The sequence below is a fragment of the Mesoplodon mirus genome, assembly GCF_964341445.2.
Source record: "Mesoplodon mirus genome assembly, chromosome: 12".
Taxonomy (NCBI): Eukaryota; Metazoa; Chordata; class Mammalia; order Artiodactyla; family Ziphiidae; genus Mesoplodon; species Mesoplodon mirus.
The window spans coordinates 84,587,383-84,602,409 of NC_138988.1; the positions used below are offsets into that span (position 1 = coordinate 84,587,383).

The window sequence follows — 15,027 nt, forward strand, 5'->3', positions numbered from 1 at the left end:
ATAATGTTCACAGGTTATCCAGAAGGATGCTGTCCCACACCAATGTGGGTTTTTTTGTCTTTGATAATTATAACCAATAATGTCAATATGAATTTAACTTTTCTTCTAGTTGTAGTATGATCAGTGTTCATTTATAATTTAAATAATCTACCCTCGGTTTTTAAAATTTTGCAATGTATGCCAATACTTAAGAATAGTGTAGGGTTATTTTTACAGTGAATTACAGTAATTTTACTTAAAATTAAAACAAAAACATTTTAAAACTATAGGTCATGATCCCTTTGTGGGTCGTGAAATCTATGTAGTGGGCTATGACCAGGGTATTTTGTTTTTTCATTTTATGAAGTAGGATTTAAAAAATAAGAGTATATATCACATAATGTAAGGGTACATAGTATTTTGTAAAAAAATTATTTGTATATGTGTATCTCACACATGCACAAACGTATTCATATGCACATGTATGTGTGTTCTGGTCACAATATACAATGTTTCTTACTGAGGGTCCTGGTCAAATAAGTTTGAAAGCTCTGCCCAAAAATGGTGCTTGGCAGCTCATGCAGCTCAATATCAAAAAAACAAACGACCCAATCCAAAAATGGGCAGAAGACCTAAACAGACATTTCTCCAACGAAGATATACAGATTGCCAACAAACACATGAAAGGATGCTCAATATCACTAATCATTAGAGAAATGCAAATCAAAACTACAATGAGGTATCACCTCACACCAGTCAGAATGGCCATCATCAAAAAATCTACAAACAAGAAATGCTGGAGAGGGTGTGGAGAAAAGGGAACCCTCTTGCACTGTTGGTGGGAATGTAAATTGATACAGCCACTATGGAGAAGAGTATGGAGGTTCCTTAAAAAACTAAAAATAGAACTACCATATGACTCAGCAATCCCACTACTGGGCATATACCCTGAGAAAACCATAATTCAAGAAGAGTCATGTACCGCAATGTTCACGGCAGCACTATTTACAATAGCCAGGAGATGGAAACAACCTAAGTGTCCATCAACAGATGAATGGATAAAGAAGATGTGGCACATATATACAATGGAATATTACTCAGCCATAAAAAGAAACAAAATTGACTTATTTGTGGTAGGGTGGATGGACCTAGAGTCTGTCATACAGAGGGAAGTAAGTCAGAAAGAGAAAATCATATGCTAACACATATATATGGAATCTAAAAAAAAAATGGTTCTGATGAACCTAGGGTCAGGACAGGAATAAAGATGCAGACGTAGAGAATGGACTTGAGGACATGGGGATGGGGAAGGGTAAGCTGAGACGAAGTGAGAGAGTAGCATTGACATATATACACTACCAAAAGTAAAATAGATAGCTAGTGGGAAGCAGCTACATAGCACAGGGAGATCAGCTTGGTGCTTTATGACCACTTAGAGGGGTGGGATAGGGAGGGTGGGAGGGAGACGAAAGAGGGAGGGGATATGGGGATATACGTATGCATATAGCTGATTCACTTTGTTATACAGCAGAAACTAACACAACATTGTAAAGCAATTATACTCCAATAAAGATGTTTAAAAAAAATAAAGTATGTATTAGAAAAAAAATGGTGCTTGGAAATCATTAGGTCACATACTTATTTTTCTTTCAGAAAATTGCCTTCATTAATTACTATCCTGATTAAGGTTTAAGTGGTCATAGACGTTTGTCTCTTTATTAGCGCTTATTTTATTTTACATACGATTGCCCACTCTCCATCCTCAAGGAACTTCAAAGAGAAACAATTTCCAAGAAATTGAAGAGCAAGGAAAAGCTAAAGTTCTGTGTTTTAAAAATATTAGAAGTAATATTTCCTTCATTTTAATATCTATGGATCAAGACCACTCCAGTCGACTACTTTCTGATTCTTTCACCTTAGTGTTTAGATCACTAGGATATTCATTTAATCTGTCAATAAAATTTATAAGAAAAATAACAATAGTGGTAATTTATAATACTTTCGAGTTTACCAAACTGCCAGCTTCTTTGTGCTCTTTATCTGTGATCTTATTTTATTTCTATATCAACCTAGAAAGGCAGACAAGGTTGGCTTTAGGATCCCTATTTAACAGATTGAGTAGACTAAGGCTCAAAAGATGAAGCCCAAGACTGTGCAGGGAGTACCTGGAAGATCAGTCTCAATTCCAGATCTTCCCCACTCCAAGCATACATCTCTTTCCTCCACACCTCGCCTGATGTGAAGGACTCTGCTTCTCTTCCCCAAGCACATTTTTTTTGCTCCTCATTGTGTCTTTTTATCTTCTTTACTTTCCCTTCCTCCTCCTTTTTCTTTCCTTTCTCTCCTTGATTCTTAGTGTCTTCTGTGACCACTTGGGCCCAAAGTCTTTGTTTACCCCCATTCAACTAAAAACTGACTATGAGTCCAGTATCTTGCCATTCAAATGGAAACCCAGTACATCCAAGCTGATTTATTTGAGCTGATTCATTCAGAATGATCAAAATGGTCCCTTCCTTCAATAAAACTCGGGGGGGGGTGTTTTGGTTTTGTTCGCCTTCCTATATTCATCAGTATTTGCATAGTCCTTATTAATCATGCATTTATGGTCTTCATTAGACGAAGTTACTGATTTTAGTATAAATACTCCCAGTGCCTACCAGTAGAAAAGATTTTCTACATTTTAATACTTTTTTTCCCTGCAAATTATTTCTTAGATTTTGGGATTTCCAGAAGAAAAGATCAAGGGGGAATTATCAAGAATAGATTCTTTTTCTGAATAGTTAAACCTCAAATGACCACAGCCTTGGCCCTTCAGACTCCAGAGATGCAGGAGGGACTTATAGCAGTGAAAGTAAAAGAGGAAGAGGGAGACCATGCCTATGGGCAAGAATCTGGCCTGTCAAGAGATAACCCTCACACCAGAGAGATCTTTCGTAGACGCTTCAGGCAATTCTGCTACCAGGAGACACCTGGGCCCCGAGAGGCTCTTCGAAGACTCCGGGAACTCTGCCATCAGTGGCTGAGACCAGAGATGCACACCAAGGAGCAGATCCTGGAGCTGCTGGTGCTGGAGCAGTTCCTGACCATCCTGCCCGAGGAGCTCCAGGCCTGGGTGAGAGAGCACCACCCAGTGAGTGGAGAGGAGGCGGTAACTGTGCTGGAGGATTTGGAGAGAGAGCTGGATGAACCAGGAGATCAGGTGGGAAGATGGGAGAACAGGGGTTTGTACTTGTATGATCAAGAATGGGGTTTCAGTGCAGTAAGAGGAAGAGGAGGAAAAGATGGATTTCTTTATGCCTAACTTGATCTGTAATAGGCTCTTAATCTCTCTGCCTTTTTTTCTTTGCCAGTTTCTTGAGCCTTCTTTTCCTATCCACTGGTCCTGAGAAGGCCTTGTAATGTCTTCTCTGATATTTGGTTCCTAACTGTCCTTGACTTTTACCAGGTCCCAGCCCATGATCATAAACAGGAAGAGCTTGTGAAGGAGAAAGCAACTCTAGGAGAAGCCCGGGAGTCGTCTGGTGGCCAGCTCCAAACCTTGGAAGAGCAGCCTCAGTGGAACTTGCGAGGCATGTGCCCGGTTCAGGAGATTGGTGAGGATTAGAATTTCCTCAGGAAGCCTAACTCATTCCCTGAATGGTCATTTATTCAGCACATTTACTTAGTGTCTGCTGTGTGCCAGGCACTGAGCTGGGTACGGGGGAAGCAGTGATGAGGAAGGTAGACGTGGTTCCTGCCCTCAGGAAGTTTACAGTCTGGTGGAAGAGGCAGACAGTAAGCAAGCAGTTACAATACAGGGCATCTTCTCCTGAAGCCCTGGTATAATTGCTGAGAGTGGGAAAGTAAACAGAAAATGTGTTGCTTGTCCCTTTCCACCCACTCTCCTGACCAGTTTTTTTCTTTCTTCTTTGGAAACATAACATTCATGGCATCCATTTATTATTTCAGATGATGAGGCTGGGACTTGGAATGTGGAGTTAGCCCCAAAGAGGGATCTGTCTAAAGAAACGAAATCTCGTGTGGAAGTACCTGAAAAATTGAATGGTGATATTATTCCAGTGCCTGAGTGTGGAGAGACCTGTGACCACGAAGGCAGATGGGAAAGGCAACGGGTAAGCTCTTCGGTGGAGAGACCCTATATCTGTGGTGAATGTGGGAAAAGCTTCACCCAGAACTCCATCCTCATCGAGCACCAGAGAACGCACACGGGCGAGAAGCCCTATGAGTGTGATGAATGTGGGCGGGCCTTCAGCCAGCGGTCAGGCCTCTTCCAGCACCAGAGACTCCACACTGGGGAGAAACGCTACCAGTGCAGCGTTTGTGGTAAAGCCTTCAGCCAGAACGCTGGGCTTTTCCATCACCTCAGGATCCACACGGGGCAGAAACCTTACCAGTGCAGTCAGTGCAGTAAGAGCTTTAGTCGACGTTCTGTCCTTATTAAGCATCAGAGAATTCACACGGGAGAAAGACCTTATGAATGTGAGGAATGTGGCAAGAACTTCAGTTACCACTGCAACCTTGTCCAGCATCGGAAAGTCCACCCTGTGGCTGAATCCAGCTAGCTCCTTGGAACAGGTAGGGCAAAATTTCATGATGTCAGACCACTAGGCATGGTAGCAAGGGTCCTGGTTCTTACTTTGCCTCTGAGAGAACAATAAGAGATTAATCCTCTAGTACAGGAAGACCAGTGAAAATGTCCTTATTTTTATGCTGAGAGATGCTTAATATCTTAAATACATCTGTCAGAATCTCTTTGGCCAGTGACATCCATACTTTGCAATACTGAATATTGTGTTGACTTCATCAACATAGTCTCACACACATCTGTCCCAAAAGTCTTCTACATGTACTTCAGGAAAACTCCTTCATCCTAGTTTTTAAAGACTTTAAAAAAAAGTCTTAAAAATTATATGCAGTCTGAATACAAAATGTCAAAGGTAGTTCACTGAGTATTTAAAAATTAATTTAAAAATAATTGCAGTAAAATCTGTAATGTAAACTATTAGATTAGTTTCCATTCACATAAGATAGGATAATTTGCTTTTAACCTACAAAAGGGGGCAGATGAATCCTCCCATAAATATACAGAAGGCTTCTCCCTGTAGAGGTTTAGTAATTCAGCCTTCAGTTTAGGAACAAAGGTATTGAAGCAACCATATATTATTAGTAGCTCAGTGGCTAGTCATAACAAATATTGCTCATGATTTTAAATTTTGCAAAGACCAAGACACTTAGCTAAAAATCTGATATCTCACTTCAGATCATTATTGTGAAAATATAGGCCTCATTGTAATTTTCCTGTGACTTATGAGCATTTTTGGGTTTTTCTTTATTTAAACTTTTGTTATGGAAAATTTCAAACATATACAAAAGTAGACAGAAAAGTATGATCAGTCTTCCATGTTGATTGCTTTTTATAACCTCCATGCCTCTCAGCACTACCTATTGATTATTATCAAGGTCATACATAAAAAGATTTCTTTTCCTTAACACTGACTGAGTGTTAAAAAAGTTTATACTAAGGCCAGGAGACAAAAAAAAAGAAAAATCTATGGTGATAACAATCTGGATTGGAATACCAAATACACACACAGGTAACTTCAGAGTAATAGAAACGCCTAAGGGATCTCAGAGATCACTTCTACGTGCCCTTATTTGACAGATAGGGAAACAGAAGCTCTAGGAAGTGACTGTGTAAGATCATACAGCTAGTTAATGGAGCTGGAACTAAAACCCTCTCTCCTAATTCCTAGTGCAATGCTCTTTCTACTAAGCCACTGGAAGCACTGTATTGCCATATAGAACTTAGAGCACTTATAAGGCACTGAGGTTTTGCTTTTTAGCTCAACAAACCCTCCCATCTATATGTTTCAATAAATGTACAGCCTATTTAATTTACAGTGGAGTTCCAGGAAACATTCTTCCCACTTATCTCTCATTTGAGGCATTTTTTTTTGTAGTGAGTGATTATTTTTAATTTTAATTTACTTAGAAAGAGTTTTTAAAAAAAATTAATTCTTGACCTGGTTCTAATATCAAAACAACACTAAAAAAAGGTCACTATCTTTCCCTTATAGGTAGTCATTTACTAGTTTCTTATGTATCTTTCAGTGTCTCTTTATGTAAGTACAAGAAAATATGAATATATAATCTTATTCCCTTGATTACACAGAACGATGGCATACTATTTATATTCTTCTATACCTTATTGTTTTCATGAAACAATATAATCTTTAGAGATTTCTGCATTATAACAGAGGACTTCCTTATTCTATTTACAAGTTGACAATATCTCATTTGTTGGTGCTCCATAGTTCAACATACTCCTACAGATGAAAAATCACTACTTCGAAATGTTATATATTGTTTCATTCTTCTCCCCAGTTTAGTCCAAGTCAAACACTTTCTATTTAAAAGCTAACAACTTCCACATGAGCTAGGAAACAAGGTTTGGATGACTAGAATTACACATAATGCTTCTGTGGAGAATGGAGAAGTGATAGGTGGTATTTTTCAGTTTCATGTATTTTGTTCTGTTATATATTCTTAGACCTAACATTTCAAACTATTTGTATCACTACTTGTGACTAATTGTAGGTATTATCAACAATCTTAGAAGAAAAAAACATCTTAAATGTCCTCAAGAGTATATTTTATTGTCTTGAGGTTTAAATTATATCCAAGAGAAATACATAGGGATTTTAGGATGAAGTTAAGGAAAATATAGTAGACGTAAGTTTGAAATAAAATCAACTTCTCAAAAAAACTCAACTTCTCAAGTTAAAAATATATTCCATATAGTGATATAGTACATATACTATTACAATCTGAGTTCATAAGTATTTTAAATGTTTCTCCAATATGCTGAAGCAGCATGTTTGGATAATTCAATTATATCAGCTCTTAAAAGGTTTAAAATATGAACAGATTAGTATTTTAGAGGATGAATTTCTAATGGACTGAGTTTTTACACTTGCAGTTGAAGGTTGGATATTTGGTTTGTTCTGTGCCTGTTTTTTTGTTTTGTTTTGTTTACAGCTTCTCAAACATTCTCAATTTTCTCAACAACTGGTAAAACGCCAAGAAACAAAATACATTATATATGCTGTAGAGACAGATGTACTGCTTAGAATGCAATGATGGTTAACACAATTAAAATGACTGACAGTTCACCAAACTAACTTTCCTTGTTTTCTGACACTAATTGTACTAATTCTCTTATACTAATTCTTTTATCTAGGATGCACATTCCTCATTATGTGAGAAATAATATTTGTCTCAACCTATAGACAGTGGCATGTAGACTTTGACTTCTTTTGTGATTATTCCAGTCTTCCTGGCCAGAAGTCCTTAGTTGTCTCCCTTTTACGTTTCTAAATTTCCCTCACTTCTCCTCTCTTTTCCGCCCTGGCTCCTTTTATTCAGCCTATGAAGTCGCTAGTATTGATCTCATTTCAGGTGTTCCCTGGACCAGTATCCATCCCTCCCTATCCCCTTGAAAAGTTCAGTCTGAGAGAGCAGAGTTTGGTTTTATGGTTGAGCAAGGTGTAAGAAATATTGATTCAAATCCAATTAAATAGCCTTACTGGTTCTTGAAGGATAGTCCAGCACCCCTTTGAGCACTGTTAGGACAGTGGACACTGCATCAAAAAATAGCTAAGTATCTTGCAACCAAAACCTGCCTAGAGCTGTAGATAGAGCCCTGAAGATTCTCTTTCACTATAATTTTGAGTTGAAGGTCAGGATAGCAGGAGAATCAAGTCTCTGTCCATATTTTGTATTTGGAAATGACTCCTATTTTCTATATCTGACAATACTTTTCTTTTAAAAAACATAGTTATAATTTATAGTAGAAGATTGTTTTATATTTTTCTAGTAAGACAAAAATTATCTCTGAGGAAATTTTAAAATAAAAATAGGTCAAAATTATTATAAAATATAAGTATTTTCTGTGGAAGAATTTTGAAATATAAAATATATATGAATATACAGGTGTCATTGGTTAAATGTTGAATTAGTAATTGAGAGAAACGTAGATTCTTTGCAGAGGGAGGTGGAGGACAGAGGACAGTGTTTTTGGCACAGGGAATAGGGTGAGGCAAGACCCCCATTTTAAGATATGCTCAAGAGCCAGGGGTTTTCCAGTTTGGGTCATGGAGTTCCTGCAAAGAAGTGCAGGAGTGGGAGATTGTAGGTGAGGGCCAGATTGAGAGGACCTTGAACACTTTCCTAATACATTGAGTCTTTGATAAGCAGTGTAGAATCATCAAAAGTATTTTTTGTGTGTGATGGGAGCTTTTTACTATAGAATCAGAGCATACTGAGCTTTAAAAAGAAAATTGGGAGTTTCGCTCACTTCATACCTACATGAGAAAAGTGAAACCCAAGTGGTTGAGTACTTATAGTGATCTTTCTAGTTTTTAATCACATTGTTTTTTTAAAACAAAACTATGAACAAAGATCATCGTGAATTATATGTAGTTTCATGGACACTTAGACTTGGAGCCCTGAGACACATTTTAGGCATCTGCAAAAAACAAATGGGATGCAAAGAGAAAAAGGATGGACAAAATGTGAGAACATAAAAAGGAATCAGACAGAAAGCAAAATGAGACACCAAAACTCTGGCCAACAATGGTGACCAAAGAGAAGGAAAAACAAGATAGATGCAGAGAAAGCATTACCAAGATAAGTGCTTCATCTTCACAGTACTTATTAGAAATTCCTCCATCTCAGTTGTTCCAAGTGTCTTAGGTACAGGAGTCTCAAGCAGTGAAAATAGTCTCACTGCCTTCCCTCCTCACTCATTTTAGTACTTTCCATAAAAAGGAGAACAGGGAGAAGATCACAGTCTATAAGTTGCTCTGTGATGTTTTTAGGTCTCTCTGGACCCACATCCAGATTTCCATGCCAGCTACCTTAGCTTTATGGTGAAGCCACTGTTTCGGTGTATACCTGCTTTAGAATCACCTGGGCTGTTTGAAGTGCAGTTGCCTGGGCCCCACCCCAGACTGACTAAATCGGTGGTTAGGTTACCCAGAGGGACCCGATTATGCAAAGATTTAAAACAGTGGAGAGCAAGCCGACCTCTGCCCCTCTTGTTGGCGCTTTCCTTAGGTGGATGTTGATTATTGCTTCAGATCCTGGAAGTTAACTGACAGTTGGTACCTTAAGAGACTGCAGGAGAGGGACCCTGAAGGCTGGGACGTCAGAGGACCGGGTCCTAAGGGAACCTAGGGTTGTGAGAATCCGGTGAGAGTGGCCAGGTGTCCTCAGTGGAGTAGAAAGATATTAGCCCAGACTGAGTGGCTGCTGGACCCCAGAGGTTACGAGCCCTCGTCGATTTTCCTGCCTGAGCCATTAGGAGAAAGCCAAGCACGCGGAGGCGTGCCAGATTGCCAGATCAACCACTGAGATGACGGGTCCTCCAAGTTTCCTAGAGGGGCGGCTGAGGAGCCAGCGGAGATGCGGGTAAGCGTTGTGACTTATTTCCGGTTCCTGGTGTGAGCGGTAGCCCAAATATCCCGTTTTCGGTCGATGCTTCCCGACCCTGGTCAGGTATAGGTGGGTATCTGGCTGCTCCCCACGCAGGATGCTCTGTACCTCTGCAAAGACCTTGGGGTTGGAGGTTGGGGTGTTGTCCCCTTTCTCCAGGACTGGCTTGGGTTCTTCTCCCTTGCCTTACATAGATCCCTCAGGATACGACTCCCTTTTCCGTGTCGGTGCTTCCGGACGTTTCAGAGATGCAGAGAACTGAACACAAATGCTGTACATAGCCTGGTCTGTGCAGACTACTTGCTTCTCGAAGGAGACATAGATTCACCAGCGGGGAGCACCCTCCGGTGTCCGTCGGCTGGCGGATCCTTAAGGCTAAAAGATGGTTTCTTATACCTTACCTGAATTTATCTGAGCAGTTTTTCAATTTTCATTAAAATCCGTTATAGTAATGGTCATGATTACATATTTGTACCGTAGAGGCTTAGCTCTTTTAAAAACTATTTTACTATAATGTGATCCTCGCAATTTTGCAAAACAAAGCTAAGTGCCACGTGAATTTCTGTGGCTAAGAAAACATTAAAGAGTGTGGTAGGGGAAGTAGGGGAAGGTAGCACCTCATTACTACCAGATAGAGGTAGAAGTCCAGGTTCCCCACCTGATTTACATTGAGCTCCTCCTTACTGTTGGGTAGGGGTGGGAGTTCTGGCTTCCACATGGTCACCACAGACACTGTGTTAGCGCAGACTTGTTATTGCTGGGTGATGGTAAAAGTCCTGACCCTCTACTGGCCCTTTTCTGGCATTGCCTCAGTGTCACCTTCCCCTACTTCCCCTGCCTCAATAGTTTCAGAGAAAACCAGTTGAAACCTAAGGTTTAATTAAGATCCAGTCTCATAACAATACAAAATGCCCACATTTCAATAAAAAATCACTCAAATGTCAAGAACCAGGAAGATCTCAAACTGAATGAAAAAAGAAAATTAAAAGATGCCAACACCAAGCTGACAGAGATGTTAGAATTAATCTGACAAAGCAACCACGATTAAAAAAAAAAGCTTCAGTGAGAAATTGTGAACACATGTAAAAAAATGAAAATATAGACAATGAAAATATAGAAAGCCTCAGGAAATAGAAAGTCCTAGCAAATAAATAGAAGATATAAAGAAAAACCAAATGGAAATTTGAGAACTGAAAAATACGTTCTCAACAACAGAATGGAGAAAAAGCATCTGTGAAGTAGAAGATAGAACAACAGAAATAACTCCATCAGAACAACAGAGAGAAAATAGACTGGAGAAAAAATATATATAAGGGAACAGAATGTAGTAGGCTGAAAAAACAGCCCCTCAAAGGTATGTTCACTTCCTAATCACCAGAACCTATAAATATTACCTTATGTTGCAGAACAGTGAATATTATTTTATATGGCAAAATAAGTGATTGAGTTAAGGATCTTGAGACAAGGAGATTATCCTGGATTATCTAGGGGGGTCCAGAATGCTATAATAAATATCATTATAAGAGAGAGGCAAAGGGAGATTATACACACACAGAGAAAAAGGTGATGGAAAGATGGAGGCAGAGATTGGAATGATGTGACCTCGAGCCCAAGGAAAACCGAGGCATGACCAGCTAGCAGCTCCAGGAGATGGAAGAGACAAGAAACGGTCTGTACCCCAGAGTCTCTGGAGGGAACACAGCCCTGACAAGACCTTGAGTTCAGACTTCTGGCCTCTAAAATTGTGAGAGAATAAATTTCTGTTGTGTTTAATACACAAGTTTGTGGTAATTTGTTATAGAAGCCAAAAGAAACTAATACAAAGAACTTCAGGGACCTGTGCAACTATAGAAAAGATGTAATGTTCATGTCATTGAAGTCCCAAAGAGGATGGGGCTGAAAAAGTACTTGAAAAAGTAGTGGCTGAGAACGTCCCAGTTTTGGCAAGAGAAGTAAACCTACAAATTCAAGAAGCTGATCAAAACAAAAACAGGATAAACCCAAAGAAATCCATTCAAAACCATGTCACATTAAACTTCCCAAACACAAAGGCAAAAGATTTGAAAGCAGAGAAAAATGACAGCTTACCTATAGGAGAAAATTCAAATTACAGTGGATTTTTTATGAGTAATAATGGAGACCAGAAGGAATTGACATAGTATTTTTAAAGAACTGAAAGAAAGGAACTGTCAAGCCAGAATCCTATACTTGGTGAAAATATCCTTCTGGAGTAAAGGAGAAAATCAGGACATCCTCGGATGAGTAAGACATAGAATTTGTCACTAGGAAACCTACCTTTAAAAAATGGCAAAAGGGGGCTTCCCTGGTGGCGCAGTGGTTGGGAGTCCGCCTGCCGATGCAGGGGACGCGGGTTCGTGCCCCGGTCCGGGAAGATCCCACATGCCGCGGAGCAGCTGGGCCCGTGAGCCATGGCCGCTGAGCCTGCGCGTCTGGTGCCTGTGCTTCGCAACGGGGGAGGCCACAACGGTGAGAGGCCCGCATACTGCAAAAAAAAAAAAAAAAAAAAAAAAAAGGCAAAAGGAATTTCTCTAAATAGAAGAATCAGGAAAGAAGAAGGAATATGGGTAAATCCAATAAGCTTCCTTCTCTTGATTTTTCTAAATTATGTTTAACGGTTGAAGCAAAAATTATAACATTGTCTAATGTGGTGCTAAATACATTTAGAGGAACTATTTAAAATAATTATAAATGGGGAAGGTAAGGGATGTAAAGGGAAGTAAGGTTTCTATATTTCACTCAAGCTGGTAAAATGATGACACCAATAGAATGTGCTAAGTTGTGTCTATATGATATGAAACCTAGAGCAACTACTAAAAAAGCTATACAAAGAGATACACCAAAAATGTTAGAGATAAATTAAAATACAATTTAAAAAACACTCAAGTAACCTACAAGAAGGCAAGAGAAGAAAACAGAGATGAAAAAACCAAATATGAAATGGCAAAATTATAGAAGCAGAGAACAGAGTCCTGGTTGCCAGTAGTTAATGAGAAGATGGGAGTGAGTAGGAAGTGGCTGTGTTCATAAAAGGGATTGTAGTGGTGGAAATGTTGTGTATCTTGACTGTAACAATGTAAATATTCCAGTTGTGACATTGTACTATAGTTCTGCAACATATTACTATTTGTGGAAACTTGGTAAAGAGTAAATGAGATCTCTGCATTATTTCTTACACTATATGAATCTACAATTATATTAAAATAAAATTTAATAAAAAAAAACAAAAGAAGTATAGTGTTTTGGGATATGAGAAGGCTATATTGAATTCAAACTTCAGTGTCCAGAAATCAAGCTTTATTAGAACAAAACAAGTTGGTTCTCAACTAAGAAAACCTACCTTAAGGTCAGTTGAATAGAATTAGATTAATTTGATCTGCAACCTGAATTCCCCCTTGTCATGTAACATAATAAATTCACAGGTTCTGGATATTAGGTGAGGAGTAAACATCTTGGGGGAGGGGGTGTCATTATTCTGCCTACCACAGGTAGTATGCTATCAGCACCTGTCAGTCATTCCATAGCAGTACATCATGATTTCTCATTTCTTTTTGTAGCTGCCTAGGTAGTTATGCCACAGTTTATTCAATCAGTCACCTATTGATGGACATTAGGTTTGTTTCCAGTCTTTTAGCTTGAATACCTGAACGAATAACCTTGTGCTCATGTCATTTCATATATTTGTTAATATGTCTTTGGGATGGATTTCTATAAGTGGTATTGCAGGGACAAAGGGTAAACTTACGTAAGTGCTTTTGCTACATTTTCTTATTTTTCCAAATAGGGGTTGTATTATTTTGTGTTCCCACTGAGAATGTATAAGAGTTCCTCTTTCCTCATAAATAGAGTATACTGTCAAACTTCTGTATTTGAGCCAATCAGATAAAATGACTAATGGCACCTCGGTGTAGTTTTTAGTTTGTATGTTTATATTTTGAGTGAAGCTGAGCATCTTTACAGACATTTGAGCGCTGCTACAATTTCTTATTCTGTCAACTGTTCATTTCTTTTGCCCATTTTCTCCATTGGGTTATTGGCTATTTTCTTTTTAGGAAATATTTTAGGAATCCTTTATATATTAGGGATATTAGTCCTTTGTGATATGTTGCAAACATTTTTCCAGCGTGTCATTTGTCTTCTAACTTTTCTTTATGGTGTTTTTTGATAACCAATTCATTTTATTTTTATTTAGTCAGATTTATCTGATTAAATTTAATTTTTTATTGCTTTTGGAAATTGAGGCACTATTAGGCAAGGTTTCCCTGTTCCCAGATGTTAGAATTATTATTCATGTTTCTTCTAATACATGTATAGGTACATGTTTTTACATTTGGTTTTTGGATCCATTTGGAATTTATCCTGACTGTTCTGTGTGATGGGAGATATTAATTCAATTTTATTTTTGACCAAATGGCTATCAGTTGTCCCAACACAACTTATTTACAAGTCGGTCATTTCCCTTGTTAATTTGAGATGCCACCATCATTTACTAACTATCCATAGGTACCTAGGTCTATTTCTGTTTTTACACAATATCACACTCCTAATTGTAGAGGCTTTATAACATGTGCTAATATCCGATTAGGCTGTCCCTCACCATTGTTCTTTTTTCAGAGGGTATTGTGGCTATTCTTATTTTCCCATATGAACTTTATAATCAACTTGTCTAATTCTAGAACAATATGTGTCAATACTTTTATTTTAGAAGACTGACTTCTTCATTGAGTCTTTCGAGCCAAAACTCTTATTAGTCTTGTTGGCATATGGCTTTCTATTTGTCTAAGTATACACTTGGCCTTTCAGGAGGTTTTCCCCATACAGGTTTTGCATATTTTTTCCTAAGCTTATTCCCAATTATTCTTTCTTTCTTCTTGTTTTTTGTTTTGTTTGTTTGCTTGCTTTTTGGTTGTTGCTATTGTAAATTCGGCATTCTCTTCCATTATATCTTGTAACTTTATCACTGGTTATTTGCATATAGGAAGGCTCTTGATTTTAGTGTGTTAATTTTATATCTTGCTACTTTACTAAATGATCTTTTGGTTTTCCCATTGAACCCTATGGGTTTTCAGATGTATAATCATTATCGTCAGCGCATAAGAGAGAACCGAGGAAGGTGAAAAAGCAGGCAGAAACCACCAGGTTGACCCTTGAGAAGTGTGTGTAGAAGAGGTCCCTTCCTGAGTCGGGAAGGACTTCGGGAGAACATCCTTTTGAGGCATCTTGAACATCAAAGGTGCAGAAACCCAAATAAAAGTGAGAGTGGACAAAAGCATGGGATTTCACTAGCACAGGTAGGCACGCCAAGCCTCGACCGCCCATCGGGTCGGGGGAAGTGGAGATACTGGCCAGCCGAAGAGGAGCAGGAGAAAATATCGCGAAACCGCGGGCCTGTGAGTCTTCAGCTGTCCTCTCACATGGGCGCGCGGGAGATCCACCGATTTGCGAGCCCCCTTCCTAGAGCGGCGGCGGAAGTGAACCGGTCTTCCGCACTTCGCGGCCGCTTCCGGCGTCTGTGGGTCGCTGCTGGTGGGTCCC

At 38.9% G+C, this 15,027-nt stretch overlaps 1 protein-coding gene across 1 annotated transcript; it reads left to right on the forward strand.

Annotated features, from left to right (window-relative positions):
• Nucleotides 1-2,770: 2,770 nt before the first annotated feature.
• On the forward strand, nucleotides 2,771-4,541 carry ZSCAN23 (zinc finger and SCAN domain containing 23; the record flags this gene model as incomplete). The annotated part of the gene is made up of 3 exons (XM_082637641.1): nucleotides 2,771-3,178; nucleotides 3,425-3,572; nucleotides 3,928-4,541. 3 exons carry the CDS (start codon nucleotides 2,771-2,773, stop codon nucleotides 4,539-4,541), a joined length of 1,170 nt encoding a protein of 389 aa, XP_082493767.1.
• Nucleotides 4,542-15,027: the final 10,486 nt, after the last annotated feature.